The sequence below is a fragment of the Phocoena sinus genome, chromosome 6, assembly GCF_008692025.1.
Source record: "Phocoena sinus isolate mPhoSin1 chromosome 6, mPhoSin1.pri, whole genome shotgun sequence".
NCBI classification, from domain to species: domain Eukaryota; kingdom Metazoa; phylum Chordata; class Mammalia; order Artiodactyla; family Phocoenidae; genus Phocoena; species Phocoena sinus.
Window position 1 is genome coordinate 86,929,939 of NC_045768.1, and position 22,105 is coordinate 86,952,043.

The 22,105-nt window shown below is 40.6% G+C and overlaps 1 protein-coding gene across 3 annotated transcripts in view; it reads right to left on the reverse strand.

Moving 5' to 3' along the window:
* Nucleotides 1-22,105, reverse strand: part of FANCC (FA complementation group C) — a 275,783-nt gene that overhangs the window by 15,332 nt on the left and 238,346 nt on the right. For all 3 annotated transcript variants that reach the window (XM_032636446.1, XM_032636444.1, XM_032636445.1), the window contains 5 exons: nucleotides 20,228-20,384; nucleotides 11,145-11,197; nucleotides 9,726-9,825; nucleotides 2,429-2,504; nucleotides 112-193 (listed from right to left, as the gene is read on the reverse strand). In XM_032636446.1, the coding sequence (XP_032492337.1) occupies nucleotides 112-193; nucleotides 2,429-2,504; nucleotides 9,726-9,825; nucleotides 11,145-11,197; nucleotides 20,228-20,384 (468 nt within the window). The remainder of the gene's footprint in view (nucleotides 1-111; nucleotides 194-2,428; nucleotides 2,505-9,725; nucleotides 9,826-11,144; nucleotides 11,198-20,227; nucleotides 20,385-22,105) is intronic.

The window sequence follows — 22,105 nt, forward strand, 5'->3', positions numbered from 1 at the left end:
CTCTGAGGTATGCTTGTAATGCCTTCCCCTGTCAGGCCTGCTCAAAGGGAAGATAAGGATCCAGAGCAAACGCGTGTGAAATAGACCTACGAGTCATCAGTGTTTGCTTACCCATGAGTTTGGTCTTCAACTACTTCTTTGAGCATTTCAGAGATATGTTTCAGTGCCTGGTGCCGAAGTCCCTGTGGGATATCTGTGGGTTGAGATAGCCATCAGAGAGGAGCTGAAGAAAAGTCAAACCTATTAGGAGTCATCTACAGCTAAGACCAGAAGAGGCCTTTTGGAGGAAAGGCCTTAATTTTCCTGGTCCACAGAATCGGTACCACTGCTCTCATGCTGATCCCAGCCAGAATCTATGTCTCTGGCCTGGGAAGAAAGATCTGTCAGTGTTACACAGAGCTAAACTCAAAGGCTCTTTAACTCGGGTACATGGGAGTGGACAGAGACTGCACAGGCAGCCCACCGTAGGGTTTACAAAGGCTATGTGGAAGATGCCCCAGGTTTTTTCTTTTCTACTCACCTACCCCCTCCTCTATATCACTAGTAATCTGTGATTTCAACATACATGGAGATTATAATAAAATAATCAACAAGGAATTAGGAATGGGCTGCCCAACTGTTTTTCTACGATTGTGATGAATTTAGAATAAGATTTCAGGTGTATAGTTTTTTTTAAAAAAAAAGGTCAGAAAAAAATACATGGGTATCATACAGACAAATGTCTTTTCTTTAGTTAGTTTTTCTGGTTTCACAATTTTCCCATGGTCTTAAACACTTCTGAGCATGTATCTGTAGTTCTAAACAACATCTGAAAAAGGCTACCACATTTCCATGTAGTGATAGGTTCTGTAATTAAATACACGAGAAAGATAATGTAAGTGATACAATAACCACTACTACCCCACAAATGTTAAAGAATCATAAATTGTCTCTCTCCCTCTTCTGGACTCCCATAACTCTTGATTTGCAGGCTTTGAAGGCATTTTTGTTTTCTTCTTTTTATTAGTTGTTTAGATATGTATTTTATGTCTTCTTTACTTGTAGCTCCTGGATAGTCAGGGCTCATAAGTGACCCATCTTTTATGCCTACAAGACTTTACAGTGGGCACAAAATCAATTTCTGATGAATAGAAGATTCTACTGTTAAAAAACACTTCAATTTGTGAATGTAACATCATTTTCCCGAATGTAACATGCAGAAAACTGTTCTAGGAACTAGCAGAGGTAGTCTTTTGTTTATAGATTTCCAAATTTAAAAAATAACAACCCCAATACTTTTTCTGGAGCTCATTCAGTTGCTCACATAGGCTGACCTTAGGCTTTGCTCATCTGACTTAGGCTGTGAGACGTGGCCCTGGAAAGTGAATTACTGACTTTTCTGTCTTGTTATTAAAGTTTTCCCATTGTGTCCCCACAGGTTAAGTTCCACAAAACAGTTGACTAGAGATCCCACCAGGCCTGTCACCGCCTCCACCTCTAGCATCTGAGAGGACAGCATCAAATGGGTCACTTTGGGTGAGAACCTAATCTTTTAGAACAAGGAAGAGGAACTTTGATTTTGTAAAATGCTCTGAAACCTCGAATCATACTTTCCTCAAATGAATTTACTTACTCAAGTCTCAGGAAAAAGCCAGGGAAAAAAATGGCATAAAAAGGAAATATTATGGATTCTTTTACTCTTTTCTCTCCTCTTTCCTTCCATGGTCAGATGAATGCCTTTTTCTATGGCACAGAGTCTGTCTTGTGTCAGTGTTGCCTCTGCTTCAGATTTCAGGCTTTAGATGGGAAGGATGTCTATATTCTCTATTTCTGAAATGTTTCCTAAACAGGAGCTCACAGGCATGTTAACAGATCAACATCAGTGGAATCAGGGCAGAATCATCACTTCCCCAACTGGATATGGCCTCTGGAAGGCTGGCAAATGAAATCAGAGAGGGCTGTGGTCTAATACACTTACTGAATCCTTTCAAAAGGCTTCCCTTGGCTTGGTTAGGAGAAATTTCCACTAAACTTCCTTGGCTTCATTCATCATTTTATCTTTTCTTTTGCAACAGGGGGCACAGAGTAGAAAGAATGAGATACAAATAAACATACTGTTTTATTCCAAATCAGCCAAGTCTTAGCCTGTTCCTGGCATCCAGGTAGATCTGGCTGGCACAAGCAGAGGCCTTGTGTTATCCAGAACAGACTATCAGAACTCAACCAGAGGCCATTTTGTTCTTTTTTCTTTCTTTTGGTAAATGATTGTAACTGGGAAGTCAAGCAAATTCTCACATCAAAATCCACAGAATTTGAGACCCTGAGAGCTTAAAGGATGTAAGCAATGACCAATTCCCTTTACAGAGGAGGAACTGGGAGAAAACAGTTATAATTTAATCAGTGTATCCCAGAAGTTATTTTAATATGGGCAGAATCAACCTTCACATACCTTTCGGGTGCTGGAGTAGCACCATGACAAGAGACGGAGAAGCGTAAGGAAAGTAGGTCTTGACTGCAAACTTCAGCTACAATAGAATCAAAAATTCAAAACCATTTGAACATTAGCATTGGAAAGGGTATTAAGAAAATACAAAATCTTGCATCCTCTGCCCCAAAAAGACCCTCTACTTTCTGTGGTCAGAATGTTCCCTTGCATGCTTATCAAAAAAAAAAAAAAATTCTCCTAATAATCTTGTAAATATGTTCCAAAAAAATTAAACCTTTTTAAAGTCACCTTCTAGGACTTAAGAAAAATAAAGTTATACTCCTGATGTCTTCACCTCACATGAACTCAATTATATACATAAATCTTTTATTTAAGTGAGAGTTTCTAAGGCAGTTGTGAGATGGTTTTTTTATAATCAAAAAAGCATAAAACAACAATGGTGCTCACAATACTTGGAGGGCCAAAGTGCTATCCTATCTATGCCCTCAGAAGGCACAGAAGTTTTGAAGTACTTTTGTAAAAAGTTGAGGTAAAATCTATAAGCAGTGAAGTACAAGGGCTTTAAGTGCACAATTTAATGACTTATGGTAAATGTGTAAATCCAATGTGACCATCACTCCAATCAAGACACAGAACATTTATTTTTTTTTATTCTTTTGCGGTACGTGGGCCTCTCACTGTTGTGGCCTCTCCCGTTGCAGAGCACAGGCTCTGGACGCGCAGGCTCAGCGGCCACGGCTCACGGGCCCAGCTGCTCCGCGGCATGTGGGATCTTCCTGGACCAGGGCACGAACCCGTGTCCCCTGCATTGGCAGGCGGACTCTCAACCACTGCGCCACCGGGGAAGCCCAAGACACAGAACATCTCGATCACCCCAGAAAGTTCCCTTGTGGCTGTTATAGTCAATCCCTCCACCCCATCCCGGCAACCGATATTTTATTTCAACAAGACAGAGTAGTTTTGTATTTTCTTGAATTTCACACAAATAGAATCATAAGAGGATGTATTTTTGTGTGTCTGGCTTCTTTGGCTCAACATGTTCTTTTGCAACTCATCCATGCTATTGTGTATGCGGAGTTCATTTTTGAAAAAATTGCTCTGAAGTAGTCATTGTATGAATACACTATGATCTGTTTATTTATTCTCCCATTGATGGGCACTTGGGTTGTTTCCAGTTTGGGGCTGTTATGAATAAAGCTGCAGTTAACATTCACATTTATGTCTTTTTGTGGATATGTGCTATCATTTCTCTTGGGTAAATACCATAGGAATGGAATTAGTAGGTCATAGAGTAGATGCTTGTTTAACTTTCTAAGAAACTGCCATGTCATTTTTCAAAGTGGTTGTACCACTTCACACTCCCATCACAATTTATGAGAATTTCAGTTGCTCCACATACTTGTCAACTTTTGGTATTGTCAATCTTATTAATTTTAGCAATATTAGTGGGTGTGAAATATTACCTTATTATGACTTTACTATTCATTTTCCTGATGTGTTTACTGCCAACTTATACATATTTTTTGAAGTGTGTATTCAAGTCTTTTGTCCATTTTTAAAACTGAGTTGTTTCTTATGTTCTTGAGTTGTAAGAGATCTTTATATATTCTGGATATAAGTCCCCTGTCAGATACATGTATTGAAAATATTTTTTACCTGCTGGTGGATTGCTTTTTCATTTTCTTAAGGATGTCTACAAACACCAGAAGTTTTAAATTCTGATAAAGTCTAATTTATCCATTTTTCTCATATTGCTAGTGCTTTTCTGCATTCCTTCTAAGAAATCTCAGATTATCCCAATGTCAAAAATGATATTCTTTTCATTTTCTTCTAGGAGCTTTATGGCTTTAGCATTTATTTTGAAGTCTATGATCCATCTCAAATTAATTTTTGTGTTTGTGAGGTAGAGGTTCATTTTTTCCTACCTGCATATCCACTTGTTTCAGTGCTGTTTGTTGAAAACTTTCCTTTCCCCATTGATTTTCCTGGCATCTCTGTCAAAAATCAGTTGACTACATATTAATATATGTATGGATCTATTTCTAGACACTATTCTGTTCCACTGATCTATCCTTTTGCCAATACCTCACTGTCTTGGTCTTGATTACTATAGCTTAAAGTCTTGAAATCAGGTAGTTTGAATCCTCTGATTTTTTTTTTTTTTTTTTTTTTTTTGGCCTTTGAAATCTTTTATCGTCACTTTGGTTAAGGAATAAGTATTGTCTCACAGTGACCTATGATCTTATTTGACCAAGTGTTTTAAAACTTTTTGACAAACTTCCTAAAATATCAAATTTTAATTAAAGTTCTTTTGATTTCCAGCTAACTTTGGGATACCTTAGAGGGCCCCTGAGGTATCTCAAAGAGAAATATTTAATGAGGATTATTTCGTATGTTAAATTAAATATAATCAGATGTTTAACCATGCCTTTTAAGTCTTTTGCCATTTACAGATATTTTTGTACTCTGATGCTGTTACAAAAAGTGCTTCATCATCAAGGAGACTCATGGAAAGGCTATGGAAACCGTTACAACAGTTCCACATCAAGATGATAGCTATGCGAGGATTCCAGCACATACCAACTTAAAACAAGGAGCTGTCCTACCCCTGGGGCCCCTAGATCAGGCATCCAGAGACTTTTACTTCCTGACAGGCCTCTACTCACCCTTGAAGCAGTTACAGATGATGGACCATTGCCCCTCTGCTTCCCATAAGAATATGGGAGTCTGAATTTTTTTTTCTTTTGTTTATTCAAAATTGTTCTAGCTACTGCAAGTCCTCTGCATTTTCATATAAGTTTTAGAATCAGCCTGTCAGTTTCTGTTTTGAAAAACCACGTTGGGATTTTAACTAGGATTACATTGAACGAGGCATCTCAACAATTCATAAATATAGTTTCTTCATATGTTTGTTTTCTTTAGTTTGTCTCACCAATGTTTTATAGTTTTCCAAGTAGAGGTCTTATACACCTTTTTTTTTTTTTTTTTTTAAATAAATTCATTTATTTATTTATTTTTGGCTGCACTGGGTCTTCATTGCTGTGTGCAGGCTTTCTCTAGTTGCGGTGAGTGGGGGCTACTCTTTGTCTCGGTGCGCGGGCTTCTCACTGCGGTGGCTTCTCTTGTTGCAGAGCACGGGCTCTAGGTGTGCAGGCTTCAGTAGTTGTGGCACACGGGCTCAGTAGTTGTGGCTTGTGGGCTCTAGAGCACAGGCTCAGTAGTTGTGGCGCACGGGCTTAGGTGCTCCATGGCATGTGGGATCTTCCCGGACCAGGGATCGAACCCGTGTCCCCTGCATTGGCGGGCGGATTCTTAACCACTGTGCCACCAGGGAAGTTCCAGGAAAACTGATACTTCCAATTTACTTCCAAGTGTTTTATGTGTGACTGTGGATTTGTCTGTTTCTCTTTGTACTTCTGTCAGTTTTTGCTTTGTGTATCTCAGAACTCTGTTACTAGGCGTGTATCTATTTGTAATTGGCACTTCTCCTGATGAACTACTGCAGAATTATAAATGCACCTCTTTTTGTCTGGTCATACTCCTTATCCTGAAACCTAATGCATCGGCTGCTAGTAGAGTGGTACCAGCTTTCTTGTGCTTATTGTTTACATTACGTATCCCTCTCCTTCCTTTTAACCTATCTGTGTCTTTATAATTAGAAACGGTCTCTTGAAAACAACATACAGTGGGTCTTGGTTTTTCATCCAGTCTGACATATTTGCTTACTTGTTTGTTTATTTATTTATTTATTTATTTTTGGCTGCATTGGGTCTTTGTTGCTGTGCACAGGCTTTCACTAGTTGCAGTAAGTGGGGGCTACTCTTCTTTGTGGTGCGCGGGCTTCCCACTGCAGTGGCTTCTCTTGCTGCAGAACACGACTCTAGGCGCACGGGCTTTAGTAGTTGTGGCATGGAGGCTCAGTAGTCGTGGCTCACGGGCTCTAGAACGCAGCTCAGTAGTTGTGGTGCACGGACTTAGCTGCTCCATGGCATGTGGGATCTTCCTGGACCAGGGCTTGAACCCGTGTCTCCTGCATTGGCAGGTGGATTCTTAACAACTGTGCCACCAGCGAAGTCCCATATTTGCTTTTTTACTAGTATATTTAGTTGATTTTCACTTAGTTTTTGTAATTAATGTACTTGTAGATATATTTGGGTTTATCTTTTTATATTAGTTTCTTTTGCCCCATCTATTTTTGGTTCCTCTGGCAGCCCACAGCTCTGTCTTTTGACACCTCAAGTCAATCAGATTGTGCCTTGAGCTCTGGCCACCCCCTCACCCCCTCACCCCTCCACCCACTCAACCCCCCCTTCCACCCCTTACATGAGAGCCCTCATGGAAAAGTTAGAAGATTACCCAATGTGGTTTCCTTTTTCAAGGGTTGAATCCCCGCCAGTTTTAATCTGCTTTCTGGGTTGCTCTCCAGTACCTTCAAATAATTTAAAAAAATATTTTCCCCAGAGTTTATAGTTTTTATCTGTGGGAGATTTAGTCTAGTACATTATTAAACTCTGTACTACTGGCACCAGAACCTGAACTGATTTGCTGTTTGTACTGGAGCCATTCGTTATGCAAGCTCAGAAAAGAGGCTTGTCATGATAGCCTGAAGTTTTTGCCTACTAGTCCGACTGGGCACACTGATGGGGCTTCACTGTGCCCTCCAACTAAAACAAGGGTGAGAGGAAAGGATAAAAAGAGAATGAGAAGCACTGAAGATAAACATTTCTGACAATGGGAAAGAATGTGGATTAATGGGATTTCTCATAAACTGCTCGGGGGAGGGACTTCCCTGGCGGTCCGGTGGTTAAGACTTCGCCTTCCAATGCAGGGGGTGCCGGTTTTGATCCCTGTTCGGGGAGCTAAGATGCCACATGCCTCGTGGCCAAAAAACCAAAACATAAAACAGAAGCAATATTGTAAAAATTCAATGAAAGACTTTAAAAATGGTCCGCATCAAAAAAAAAATGTAAGAAAAAAAAAGATATCATTCTAAAAAATAACCAAACTGCTGGGGGGAATGTAAATTGGCACAAGCATGTATGAAAACAATTTGGCAGTATCTGCCAAAGCACTCCTAATAACCAGCACTTCCAGTCCTAAGTATATGCCCCAGGATGTTCAGAGCAACACTGTTTATGAAAGAAAACAAAATCTGGAAATAATCCAAAAGCCCACCACCCGGAAGATAGCTACATTGTGGTACACTTTCCCAACAGAGCTCTATACAGCAATCCCCACCAGGACCACGGCCACGCACAGCACACAGCAATCCTGGTAGCATGATGCTGGAAAGAACAAGGCTCAAAAGGCTACATACGGTGTGCTACTCTTATCTGTCGTTTGTTTTATAAAGTGCAAGCACAGTCACAAGTAAAGAAAACACGGTTTAGCAATCATATACACGTGATCAAACTATTTTCAGAAAAAGCAAAGGAATGATAAACGTAAAATCAAAACAGCAGCTACCTGAGGGGAGAAAGTCAAAGTGACAGGATAGAGGAGGAGCACGTGGATACCCGAAAGTTGCTATAGTGGGGCAGGTCTTGTTGGATGTCAGGCTGGTAGATACTCATTTATTAAGAATGAATACATGGATGGATGGGTAAAACACCGAAAGAAAAGAGGGCCATGCATGGACCAAGTAGGACAAAGGATGTCATGCATCAGGGATTATGATTAATCTACAAAGGGGCACTAAGGAAGGCAGGGGATTGATGATGAGAATGGCATCGACTAGAAAGGCAGGCGATCAGGAACAGCCCCAGGAAAAGAAATGACATAACAAATGTGGATGAAGGCATTTGCCAAGTTAAGAGGTTATTGCTCTTGTATCCTGAACCCAAGGCGAGGGCACTGAATTCCTGTTTCTTTTTGGATCCCTGCCCTGCCTTCCACCAGAACCCAATCTGTGCCCCTCACACCAGCAGACACATGTAGCCTGGGCAGGGTACTATTTTAAATTAAAAGTGACTGTAAGAACAGTTCAACCAGTCCAAACCTAAAGTGCCAAGGCCAACCCTGCAACTCAGGGGAAAAGCTGGTAAGGAAAACAGACTCAGGCTAACGGTACAGAGCAATACTTCTTTCACCGATGCCCTCCGCCGTAACCTAGGTCTGTTCCAGGAGTCAAAAGCACAGGTTTTCTAGAGGTCAGTTCCTAATTGGAAATACTAAGAATATTCAGGGAAGATAAAAGATATTTATAGTTATGCCTCAAAATAAGTGTGAGGGCCAGCCAGTGCCTTTCAGCAGAGCTCTCCTCCCAAATTCCAGGCTGGATACCATTGATAATGCTTTTTGCTACAGTCTAGCTAACTTCCCTTGGGAAAGAAAAGATGGGAAAAAAGCATCATAAATATTTATCATTGCCTTAAAAAACAGAAACCTCTGCTAAAACCTGAGAGGTTTCTTGGCGTTGGAGTGTATGGGATTTTAGTACAGCCAAGCATCACAGCAGTGCTCTCCTAAGTCAAACTGCAGAAAGCATACCAAGGGACCATGACATATCTCACAGGAAACTGCAGTGGACTTGGGCGCTTGAACAGGCAAAGCACTACCCAGACATTAGGTCCGTGGCCATCAGAAGTACAGGCCAGTTAGAATGCCCAAAGACAAAAGCTCTCTGGTAGAAAAGGTTCCTGTTACAAAGGTCACTCTAATCGATCAGCTGCCTCTGCTGACGGCCCCCCAGTGCAAGTCCTCCTGCAGATCCCTAGATCCAGCTTCTTGCTTACTGAGTCCAACTGACACCTCTTGATCATGGCCATTCCTAGCTCCTCATCTACAATTATTCAAATATTTCCTTGTCACTCTATCTCCTTTCTCCCCGGGAACCCAATTCACATTTAGGTCTCTGATATGAATGGAAACTAGTAATTAAGAATGTCCAGTATTGCTTTGTAATAAGTGGCATTTCCTTCTTAGCACATGCCATATAGACTCCAGAATACCTCTCTCTAGCCTGGGAGGGGCAGAGTCCTGCTTGACAAACAGCATACAACACAGGGCCCAGAAAGTTCACCCTCTGGGGTGGCACGTGCTGGCATGGCAGGGTTCTCTGCGCAGCAGTAGATAAATGCTTCTGGGTACCAGGACACAGGACAGACAGGAACCATCTTGATTTACTTTCAATTAAAATGGTTTTACCTTTGCTGGGGTTTTTATTTGGAAGCTTTCTTCTTGAACAAAACAGTCTATCAAAATCACTGAAAATAAAGTGCTCCCTTCTGGTGATTAATCAAATACTCTTAACAGCTTCTTTTTCTTTGGGGGAATGAATAATATCTGCAATATAACAAACCTGCTTGTTTTCTTTTTCCAGAGCTTCTACAAAGCATCGTGTAAACACTTGGATAGCGGCCAGTACTTCTAGGGCTCCATCAGTTTCCAGGAGTGCGTACCTGAGCAACGCAAAGCCAGATCACAACACATTCAGTGATTAACCTGGCAAACACGTGAACCTGGACATGTAAAAGGGAAAAATGGAAACATTTTTTTGTGCCATAAGCTTCAACAGTATCTCAACTCATCAGTTTTCAGTCCTTGCGTGAAATCCCTTTTCTAAAGATTTTCTTTAAAATTGCAAACATGCAGAGCTCCCTTTCTTGTTTTTTAAATTATTAAGCACTTCATATCCCTTCCACATGGGCCTGGAATGCTCTTTACAAATATTTGCACACTGTACGCCCAGAAATGCAACATCCACAGAACTTCTGCTTTTGCCAGTGGAGAAAGAGGTACCCCCGGGGTTAAAATGGCTCGGTCAAATCCACCTAGCAAAGTGGTGGAAGAATCTGCATATTCCTGGTTTGTTTTCTATGCATTTTCACACAACTAACCTTTCTTTATGTTTGTTTAAACAATAACAAAAACATCAACTGAAACTTTGCTAGCTTTAAACTAAAAACAGCATTCTGACTTATTTCTATACTCATTTAGCTTAAAGTTGGTATGTTTCAAGACCAACCCAGGTGCTGGATTACTTGCTATTGTAAAAATTCTTTTCCCCAGTGTCTGCTGTCCGCCATGGGGCCTCTGTTTGCTGAGTGTGAGGGGGATGGGATAAAGAGAGTAGATACCCTGGCTGTACCAGCACCCAGGAAAGAGGCTGGAAACCCTCCCTGGGTGAGCAAGTCTGGCCCCCCACTAACTGGCAACCATAACCCAACCTAATGTCCAGGGGTCTCCTCATCTTTCATCATTGTAAATCCAATGCCTTTACCAAGAAGTTCTGGTATTTGCAGAATAAAAATTAGTGTGCTGTAAGATAACATGCATAGTTGATTCTGCCTTTCAGAAGAGCTCTGTTAAGAATGGCATCATTTATTTATTCTTCTTGGTTTTCCTTAGCTTTCAAATCCTTGAAAAAGATTGGTCAGCCCTCATGTGGTGAAGGGAGAACACTACTACGCTTTATTCTGAGTTGAGAAAAATTCTACATGAATATTGAATGATGTAAATCTCATGTAATTTTGCTTTTCTACCATTATTATTAGAATTTTAAAAGGTTAAAAAAAGATAGTTATCTTAATTTTTAGGCATTGGCTTTTAAATATACGTTGACATTTGGGTTTTACCAAAAAGCTCAGCAGGAGGGGATGGAAGCAGAAACTAATTCCCCTGTGGTACAGCCAGAGACTACCACAGAGTTTTTTATTCACATTTGGAAGCTGAACATATTTAGACCAATTTACTAGCAGAAACAGCACACAATACTGACCTGAACATTTCATCAACAACTCTGAATATGGCAGGGTGGCAGGCAGCTGCAGGCTGTAAGGAAAGGACCATGAGAAAGTAAACTATCAGAAGCATTTCATCAATAATGACTTGCTCTTATCAGGCAAATGAGTTGTCTAGAACTGCTGGTGTCTAGAAAATGGGTACATTCCTGTGAGTTAGAAAAAAACAAGAACCAGTTCATAGCAAAAGCCCTACATACAAATACAAACAGTAGTTCTCTTGGGGCAAGGGGATTATGTACAACCTTTATTTCTTCTTTATACTCTGTACGTTCCACATTTTCAACAATAAGCCCATATGATACAGAAAAAAGAGTCATTAAGTATCATGGAACATTGAAATATACCTTCTACCGGCATGCTGTAATGAAGACACAGAGCCTACCTGTGTTGCTAGTTTTACATAATGTGCCCTGTGTGTCTGACCTCCTCACATGACTTAAAAGTGCCTCAAGGTCGAATCTGGGCTGGCTATCTTTTCAATCCTGCTTATTAGGAAATGAGTGCATAATTTAGAATTATTATTGAGGAAAGTAGTGGCCACTACCATGCCAGACTAAATAATATTACATCTTAGTGCCCTATGAATTTAGCAGCTTAAATTACTTCAGACGAAAAAAGAATAAAGGTACCATCATCTTGAATGATGAAAGCAAGCTAATTTATTCCACGAGTATTTTTATGACAGGTTTGATTGTATAAATCTGCAGAAGCCGACCTACTGTGGCCTGAGTGGGGCTTCAGTGGGCCTGACCCAGATTCCATATCTTTTTGGCCAGAGCTCAAAGCATGACATTAAGCCAGAGGAAGATGCCATTTGGGTTCTAAGATATTTTACAGTAGCATCCAAAGGTTAGTGAATTGGCTCTATAGGGAATTTCTCTGAGTCACATTGAGTTTGATATGACTAGCTTTGGGAAACATTTTTTCATACCCCCTCAACTAGAAAAACATAAAAAAGGATATGCGTTTTCTCTTAAGTTTTCTAGACCAAGCTGAAGACAGAATGATGCCTATCTCCATAGACTCTCTTCCACCCTGTTCTGCGCTGGCATTTCGAGTTGTAACATTGAACGTGCGCCATCTAGTGTTCATACATGGCCATTACAGGCTGTTACAGAAGGCTCCAGGCAAGAGCATTGTCCCTTGTTAAAATGATGGGATAATTCCTTTTATTTGAAGAGAGATTTGCGATTTGTAAGTTACACATCTTTATTTTCTGAGTAATCCATACTCCCTAATCCTTCATTGATGTCCATTTTTATCTAAAAGAAACCAACTAAAAATTTTCATAGATAAATTCGTTATAAACTCTGATTTCGCAGAATTCAAACTGAAGAGAGGCAGAAGAAAGGCAGGTTCAACAGGAGAGGCAGAATATTTTTTGGCTTTGATTTCAGACAAGTCAGTTAATCTCTCTGCTTTTCAGCCTCACTGTAAATAATAACAGTTATTAAAAGATCACTGGATATACACCCAGAAAATATCATGGAAGTTTCTATGTATTCATAATGGAAAAATCAAACAAGAAGGGAAGAGCAGGGCTTCCCTGGTGGCGCAGTGGTTAAGAATCTGCCTGCCAATGCAGGGGACACGTGTTTGAGCCCTGGTCCGGGAAGATCCCACATGCCATGGAGCAACTAAGCCCATGGGCCACAACTACTGAGCCTGCGCGCTAGAGCTTGCACACCGCAACTACTGAGCCTGTGCACCACAACTACTGAAGCCCGCGTGCCTAAAGCCCGTGCTCCGCAACAAGAGAAGCCACCACAATGAGAAGCCTGCGCACCGCAACGAAGAGTAGCGCCCGCTCACCGCCAACTAGAGAAAGCCCGTGCACAGCAACGAAGACCCAACGCAGTCAAAAAATAAAATAAATTAAAAAAAAAAAAAAGAAGGGAAAAGCAAACTGCACGTCCTGAAGAAATGTGAGTCATCAAATTTGCCAGAATGATTTTTCAAAGTCTTATATATAGACAATGTGTGTTTAAGACCAAACAACACTGTCATGTGACACACAGAGCCTAAAAAAAAAAATGCATTGATAGAAAATAAGACTAAAATTGAAAATGGTAAAATAGAACCTTTGTTCTAAATGGTTTAACTACTCCAGAACCACTCTATAAATTTGATGCTAGTAGAAAATCATTCAATACTGATTACAGGGATTTCCAAATGGCAAAGAAAAGGCTGATCCAACATGTAGAACAGGGCTACCTTGAAAAGCAAGGGGGAAAGCAAGAAAGCTCTAATTCAGTTTGTTGAAAGAGGACAAGAGCTTGGACATGCTCTTCTTTTATGCAGTGTTTTCTAGCAAAACAGCTCAATCAAATATTTTAAATATCTACAGACTGTGTGGAATCTGCCTGTTCTCTCCATGCCAATGGCCTCTCCTCTTAGATTTCTTTCTGTCCAAATATTTCAGACCTTTGGTTGCTCTCAACCTGCTTCTACAACCTGTTTTAGCTTTTAAAACAGATAAGATGTTAGGAGGCAGGGGAACCTCCTGGAGGTGACCAGGCTTGAAACAGCAATGGCAGAGATTTTGATTTAAAAAACCAGTCTCCCTCGCCACTCCAGAGTTGTGAACAGCTTTCTCATCTGCAGCCTTTACGGATGATTTTAAACATGACACTCTTCACACTTCCCGAGCACATAATTTCAAGGTCGCTGAGTCCCCTCATGAAGCCTGGAGTGCTCACAGGCCAGGCATGTGTCCCAGTGACATCAAATCACAAAAGCAAACGTAAGCCGCTTTTCTTATCAAGGGAATCCTCTAAATAGAATTAAAGTCTTAATTTATGCTCCTCTGGAAGCCATAAATTTCCCCCCTAAATCTTTACAGCATCCATGTGAGGGAAGAGGCAAACATTTAACCCCTCTGTATCCTGTTTTATTTTTAAAACAGGACCCTACATTAACACAACAGGTCACTCTGCAACCCAGAGCTCCACACCCTAGCTCTGAAGCCCCACAATCCAGGCAATTATCTTTCCTGTTAAAATGAAGACAGAAAAGAAAACCTTTCTTGAAAATGAGGACAGAAAAGAAAACCTTTCTTGGGTTCCATCTGTTTGTCTGTTTTTCTCCATCCTACCAAAATCTGTTCCTTCTCAAGCTCTTCTCTTCTCCATATGGTCTAACGATTTCCGTGTACAGATTATTTCAAGTCTAGGGAAACTATGTCACCAGGAGGCCATCAGTAACAGGAGTTATGCCCTTCTTCTCTCCCCTCACGCTGCCCCCAATTCTTTCACTCGACCTCAGAGGATGAATGGAAGATGATGACGGTGAGCTCCAGACTCTGGTTTCCTCTTCTTATGGACCAGATTGTTCTGGGGTGCTCATCCCTTTACCTCTGCCACAGCCACCCAGAACTGCATTGCTCATCTCCTCTCTGCCCAGAAGGACAGCCCATCTCCATCCCTCGAAAAAACAAGGGAAGAGTAAGCAACACGGAGACGTGCACGGTTGCTGCGTTCTCTGGGCCTGCATTGTAGGCAGAGGTGAGGGAGAGGCCAGCTTGTCATTCTGTGCCGTGAACTGTACAAATAACAGCAATCCTTGCTCTCTGCCCTTAGTGTCTAACCTGTTTTCATCCCGATTCATCAGTGATTATTACAAGCCACCTGCCACTTGACAGAGGCCCAAGAAAACGGAAGAACAGAATTCTCAGGAAGAAATCGTTCCTTTTTTCTATCAGTTTTTGATTCTTTGTGTGTGTGAGAAAGAAAGAGTATGGGTAGAGGGGAGCAGAAGAATACAAACCAGAAAGGGAAATTATACTATGATTTGAGGTAATTCACAGAGAAAAGTGAATGCCTCTCATAAAAAACAAAAAGGCAGTGAAGACACAGAAAAAAAAATTCTCAAGCCGTCTACATTTATCACCCTTCATAGATATTTTTCCTAAAAAAATAAAGAGAGAAATTTCAGGTGAGACATAAACTGAAGTTCAGTAAGCCTGGGATAGCTTCTCTTTCATAATCTATTTTTATGTCGTTTTATATAGTTCACTCCGGAGTGGAGTTTCTTTTTTTTTTAATTAATTGCTGATGAGACGCTGTTCCTCCAGTTTACCCGACAGCCGGCAATCACATCCCACTGTGTAGCTGACTCTTCCAGACCCTTGACAGGCAGGAGCCCTTGTCTTAATATATAAGTTAAAAGGTGACTATTCATCAAGAAATAACACTCTTCTTTAAAAAAAAGATTTTTCATAAGTTTCATTTCAAAAAACTCCTTTACTGAGTTCAAAAACAATTTGGTTAAAAAAAAAATCTACTTATATAAAAAATCTTCACCTCTGTCATGTAAAATAAGGGACCTTTATAAACATGTATTTTCTTTTATTATGCCATTTTCTTCATTTCTTTCAAATACCAAACTTAGGCCGGTAAATATCCCTTTTGCATTTTAAGATCTGTTTTGTTTCAAAACATTCACATTTCTTTCAACAAATTTGAGCTTGGAAAAATGATTCTTTCTTTTTAATCTTTACCAGATGTTGTTTATACTACAAGCAATTTTTTTTCAGTACTCCATAATGCAATTATTGTTTAATTAGTGATAAATCTGTCATTTCTGGGCTTAAAAAAAAAATTAACAAGTACCAAATGTACTTTTGTATTTTAAATTTACCCGTGCTCTCTGAGAGGGTTAAGACACAGGGATGCCAGCTCTGGAAGCAGAGCAAAATCCCCCAAATCTGAAGTTCCTCTTCTAGCCTCGCCCAGTGGCCTCTATCCTGTTGGTTTGTGTAGCCTGAGCGGGATAGATAGCTCTTCAGCCCCCTGCTGCTTCCTGGTGCAGCCTCTGAGTGGCAGTGACCTCCCAGGTCAACTACTGCCCTGTTTTGTTTTCTTTTTTTTGGTTTTTCTTTTTTTTTTGTTTCTCTCCCTTCATCCCTGACTGGCTGCCAAGTCCTGCATCCCCAGCAGTGAAAACAGAACATGAGATCTAGGCCTCTTTCTTTACAGACAATGCTGGGTGATCTGGTGCCCCCCTGAGGTCGATGCTGGAAAGTGCAATTACTGAGATTTTTTTTTTTTTTTTTACCTCTTAGCTACAAGCAGAAACCACCTCCACACTTTTCTATTCGATCACTGCTAAATTATCTACCTCAGCTTTTGTTAAATTACATGCATCACATTAAAGAGCTCAAAACCGAAATGCTTAAAAGACTGCTAATGAGAAAGCAGGAAAAGAAAACCCGAGAACATTAGTAAGAAGTTATTCAAACAGAGAAAACTGACATCATCCAGGATGTGGAGTTAATTCTTCAGTATAATTTTTTATTAAAGGGGAGCTGTGTTTGGAATTTTGTGTAAAAGAAGTTTCCTTTTCTTTTGGAAGTGGCTATGATTGCTATCTGGAGAATGAAAACAAGAATGCATCTTATCTCATATGAGGGAGGTCAAGCAGGACACTGAGGTATCTGCATGTTTATTATTCTTAAGCTCTTATTAGATCAAGAACTACTTTTTCACCCTATCTTTATTGAGGTATAGTTGACAAGATAAAGAACTAATTTTAAGGGCACTATGAAGAGAATACCAGGAGTGTTTCCTGATTTAAAATCTGAATAAACAAAACCAAACCCCCACCCGCCCCACCCCCGCACTCTTTCGTGGGCAAATCTCTAGATCCCGCTGGAGGGGCCAGCCAGAGAAGGATCAAATGGGAGGGCATGGGAACCAGGGTATATCCCGGCCCTGGCATGCAGCAGGGCAGCCAAGCACAGTGCCACCCAGCCAGCACTCTTCATTCAAATGTGGAATATAAACAATAGCTTTCTGGGCTCCACAAACAGAATTGTAACTGCGAAACATAACATCCTTCTGATTTGGGGCCAGCCTTGGGAAACCAAACAGTGCCAAGAAAGCTGAATAATTAGCAAGTGGCTTTCACTGCTTTTGGTGACATCAGTTTTTAAGGTCAGGTCTGAAGCTGCGGATTAGGTCTTCCATTGCCTGTTCTGTCAAGGGACACACAAGACCATCTGCTTTTGAAAAGTGTCAGTCTGCTCAGTAGATGACAAACTGAGTTAATACCTTGGTTTATTTAGGAGCACCAAATGTGGCAGGTGGGCATGTACTTGGGGGAGGTCCAGCCCACAAGAGCCAAAGGGTGAGTCTCAAAAGTAAACAGGTTTTGAAAACTTACTTTTATTTTATTTTAGAAGTCAAAAACATATACATGCACTTAGAATTCAGGTGATTATTAGGTTAGCGGCTTATTATTCATAGTCTTAACGGAAAATACCAAGCCTTGCATCCTTGAGAGGCCAAAGAACATTTGGGGAGATTATTTCACTTTGTACAACCTGTACTACAATTTTATCTTTTGTTTTTGCAACATCTTGGTAACTATAGAATTTCTAGGGCTAATTCTGGATAGTCCCAAGAGATGGAAACATAATTAACAGTGCTCCATATAAAATACAAGTTATGTAGACCATCACACTTTAATTACTCTCAGAATCCAGCTCTAATGTAATAGGCATCGAGTTTCTTCTGGAGGAAAGTACCGCAGTCCTGTGCTAGCTGAGTCTTCAAGATCTCTCTGATACTTATACACGGTCCTGTCACTGCACCAAGATATTGTGCTATGATAAATGAATCAGATGATGCAATTAGGAAGCAGGTTCTTCAGGTTACCCTTCCAATCACTAGTCATGTCACAGGCTTATTCCAGCCTGCCGGGTTTTTTGGCCCAGTATGCCTGAGGATAGCAGCCCACGCCAATCAAGGACTTGCAGCTCTGTATTATAATTACCTCCTTGAACCATAAGGCACAGAGGGGTTACATCCTGCCAATGCCACAATAAATTAAACCAAAAAACACCCTCTGGAATCCCCCCTTTAACCATAATGGAAGCTCTGAATGTCTACACACATGATCCTGATAAATGCTTTTGGTAAATCAACTGACTTCAAAACTGTTTGGGGGAAATCATTTCACACTGTAAACTGGAGACGGAAGGTTATACACTGCGATGTTTAATGGGAGCACCTGCTCTCTCTCTCATACACAGTATCCTGTGTTTACTGAAGTGCTGCTCAGGCCCTAGGGCCACAGGGAAAAGGACGCAAAGAGGCGCAGAGAAGAATCACAAGGTTGCTGAATCAAACCAACTTAGAGAAGTTGATGAAACTGGAATTTCTCTATAGGGAGAAGGCTTAAAGGAAATTTAATGAGAACCCTGAAAGCAAGAAAATAGCTCAGTTACTATATTTTGCCACTGAAAAAGGACCAGAGAAAATTAAATTATAGCACGTATATTTAAGTTAGAAATAGATTTACCTGATAATAAAGGTAATGTTTAGAATAGGTTGCCAGGGGTTTCTAAAAGCCTTTGTTTATACTGAATTTTATTATAATTATTTTTATATAAAGTGCCTTCTTATTTTTCACCATAATATGCAACTCTTGTGAATGATGAGGTCAAGGAGAATTTTCCTAAAAGTAACTCTCTTTGGGCTCTCTCAGTCTTTATACCTATCTTCTTTTCTTTTTTTCTATCAGACACTATAAACTTCTAAATCAGTTGGGTTCAATTTGTGCCAGCTAACTTGCAGATGAAAGCATCATGGCTGTTGGAGACTACAACACTATCCATGGTCACCTGGGAGGCCCCAGAATGGGAAGGCAAAGGGGAGCCCAGGAAATAGGGAGAAGGCAAGCACGGCCATGGTCACACACGTGAGCTGGTAGGGACTGATCAGGACCTAAAAAGAGAACTGGGATATTGTAAGAAGGCAGCAGATTCAATTATGATTCTCTCACACAGCCTCCAATTTAAAAGAGAAAGAAAAAAACCAGGAAGTTCTAAGTGAATTAAACATATAGAAGGTGTCGGAGTGGGGGCTGTGCAAACTCAGCCAACCTCAGCGCACTCTAGGCAGAGACTCACCCCCGCCCAACACACGCCTCAGCTCAGCAGGGAGGCGCGCACTCTCCTCGGCCCAGTTTCCTGAACACCAACATAAGATCTGACGTTCACCATCTCCCTTGGGCTAAGTTTCCCCATCTGTACAAAAGGAAGCAAATCTCTGCCCCATATCTCCCCTGGGTTACAAAAGCTAATGAGAAAACATGTTAGAGCCTACTGAAGTTCCTGTAAGAGGCCCCAGAAGCATGACACCTCCTGTAGTTTTTTAATTGTTTTTTTCAGAGTGCACTGGTCTTTATTCCTGCTCTTACAAAAATGCACATAAATTCCAGAGCTGCCTCCCACAGAGGGAAAGCATCCCCATTGGTCAGTTCCCAGGGCTGCCGGAAGGCTTGGGCCCCTGACACCGGATTAGGCAATGGGGCCCATTTGGCCCACTGAGCCCCCACCTTCCCAGGCCTGAGAAGTGCTGAGTAGAGGGGAGACTGGGCAGCCCCTGAATGGAGGGAGGGGTCAAGGCTGGCAGGCTGACACCAAAAGAAAACTGACATAATTCTCAGTTGTTTTTGTTGTTTTAACCATTTTTCTGGGGTTTTGTTTTGTATCTTTTAAGTATTTTATTTTTCCTCTAGTGAAGGGTTAAAAGTTTATTTTTTGAATGCTTTTCTTTGTTAATTGATTCCTCTTATTGTTCATAAGATCCTCACTTTTTAAAACTTAACTTTTCATGTGGAAATGAGAAATACTGTTTTAAAAAATTTGTTGTCCAAATGTCAGGTCAATTCTTGTGAATATGCAATATAAGGTGCAATGATCAAGTAAATCTCGAAGCTTGCCGTTTTTTTTGCCCGTGCCACTCAGCTTGTGGGCTGGTGGGATCTTAGTTCCCCGACCAGGGATTGAACCTGGGGCCACAGCTGTGAAAGCACCAAGTCTTAACCACTGGACCACCAAGGAATTCCCTCACCTTATTTTTAATACATGCTCTAAGTATGCAGAAAAGCCCCCTACATTAGGCATTTCAAAACTAAAATGTAGATAGATGATTATTTTAAAAGGTGCCAATCGCTCTTTAGTTTACATTTTTTTCCGCTTGTGCTGACTAAAAGAAATGATACCCAGCATCGTCTTTAAGGATTTTTCTCCTCATCAAAACCCGGCACATACCAGCAATGAGTCTTTCATAAAGCATTCGATCCTCCTCAGAAAATTTCTCTCACTGGAGATAAGCTTTTCAAAAAGATGCAGCATTGTATTTTCAAGGCTGGGAAGGTGCCGAAGCCAGAGGCAGAGTATAGCTGATGCGGGGAGAGAAATCTTCTTCCTTTCAGTAAGAAATAAACAAAACTTTAATATAAATGAGTCACTGAAAAAAGAAGCAACTGACAAAGGATTAATCTCCAAAATATACAAACAGCTCATGGAGCTCAACATCAAAAAACCAAACAACCCAATTAAAAAATGGGCTGAAGATCTAACATACAGATGGCCAAGAGGCACATGAAAAGATGCTCAACATCACTAATCATTAGAGAGATGCAAATCAAAACTCCAATGAGGTATCACCTCACACCGGTCAGAATGGCCATCATCAAAAAATCTACAAACAATAAGTGCTGGAGAGGGTGTAGAGAAAAGGGAACCCTCTTGCACTGTTGGTGGGAATGTAGATTGATACAGCCACTATGGAGAACAGTATGGAGGTTCCTCAAAAACCTAAAAATAGAACTACCATTCAACCCAGCAATCCCACTACTGGGCATATACCCTGAGAAAACCATAATTCAAAAGGACACATGTACCCCAATGTTCATTGCAGCACTATTTACAGTAGCCAGGACACGGAAACAACCTAAATGTCCAACGACAGATGAATGGATTAAAGAAGATGTGGCACATATACAGAATGGAATATTACTCAGCCATAAAAAGGAAAGTGGGTCATTTGAAGAGATGTGGATGGACCTAGAGTCAGTCTGTCATACAGAGTGAAGTAAGCCATAAAGAGAAAAAAAAATATCGTATATTAACGCATATATGTGGAATCTAGAAAAATGATACAGGTGAACCTATTTGTAGGGCAGGAATAGAGATACAGATGTAGAGAACGGACGGGTGGACACAGTGGGGGAAGGAGAGGGTGGGTCAAATTGGGAGATTGGGTTTGACGTAGATACACTGCCATGTGTAAAATGGATAGCTAGGGGGAACCTGCTGTATAGCACAGGGAATTCAGCTCGGTGCTCTGTGACGACCTAGATGGGTGGGATGGTGGGGGTGGGAGGGAGGTCCAAGAGGGAAGGGATATAGCTATACATATAGCTGACTCACTTCACTGTACAGCAGAAACTAACACAACATTGTAAAGCAATTATACTCTTAAAAAAAAAAAAGAAAGTTCAAAATGCAATAACAAATCCAATCTGTGACTTTTTTTCATTATGGTCATGGTAGCAGTTAATATTTATAGTATCGATGAATATGTACCAAGTATCCCTTTGCAAATATGCTTCCACTTCAACTCAAGAAAAAAAAAATGCTTTCAAAAAAGACAAATAAATATATAGTGAAGGAAGAAAGAGAGTGATAAAAAATGTGATGGAAAAAGGCCTTGAGATATCCAGGTAAATGTAGTCCCTAATTTAAGAAACAAGTTATGTTTGAAAGTGCATCATAACGGTTTAAAATGTGGAGTCAGCCCTGGGTTTGAGTCCCGGAGCCACCACCTACTCACTATATGACCTTGGGAAAGTTACTTAACCTCTAAACCTCAGTTTACTCATCTGTAAAACAGGCCTACCTCCCTCCTAGTGTTGTCAGAAGGATCAAATGCAATAATAACACATGTACAGTGAGTGCTTAGGACAGTTCTTGGCACACAGTAAATATTTAATCACTGTATTTGTGAATCTGTTGAAAATCCTCTTTAGTAATAATTTCATAAAAGGTGGTTGGACTGGTTGATCCACAGTTGATCCACAGCATGATACACTGTAGACCCTTTTGTATAGTTACATTTCTATAGGATAATGTATTTGGAGATTC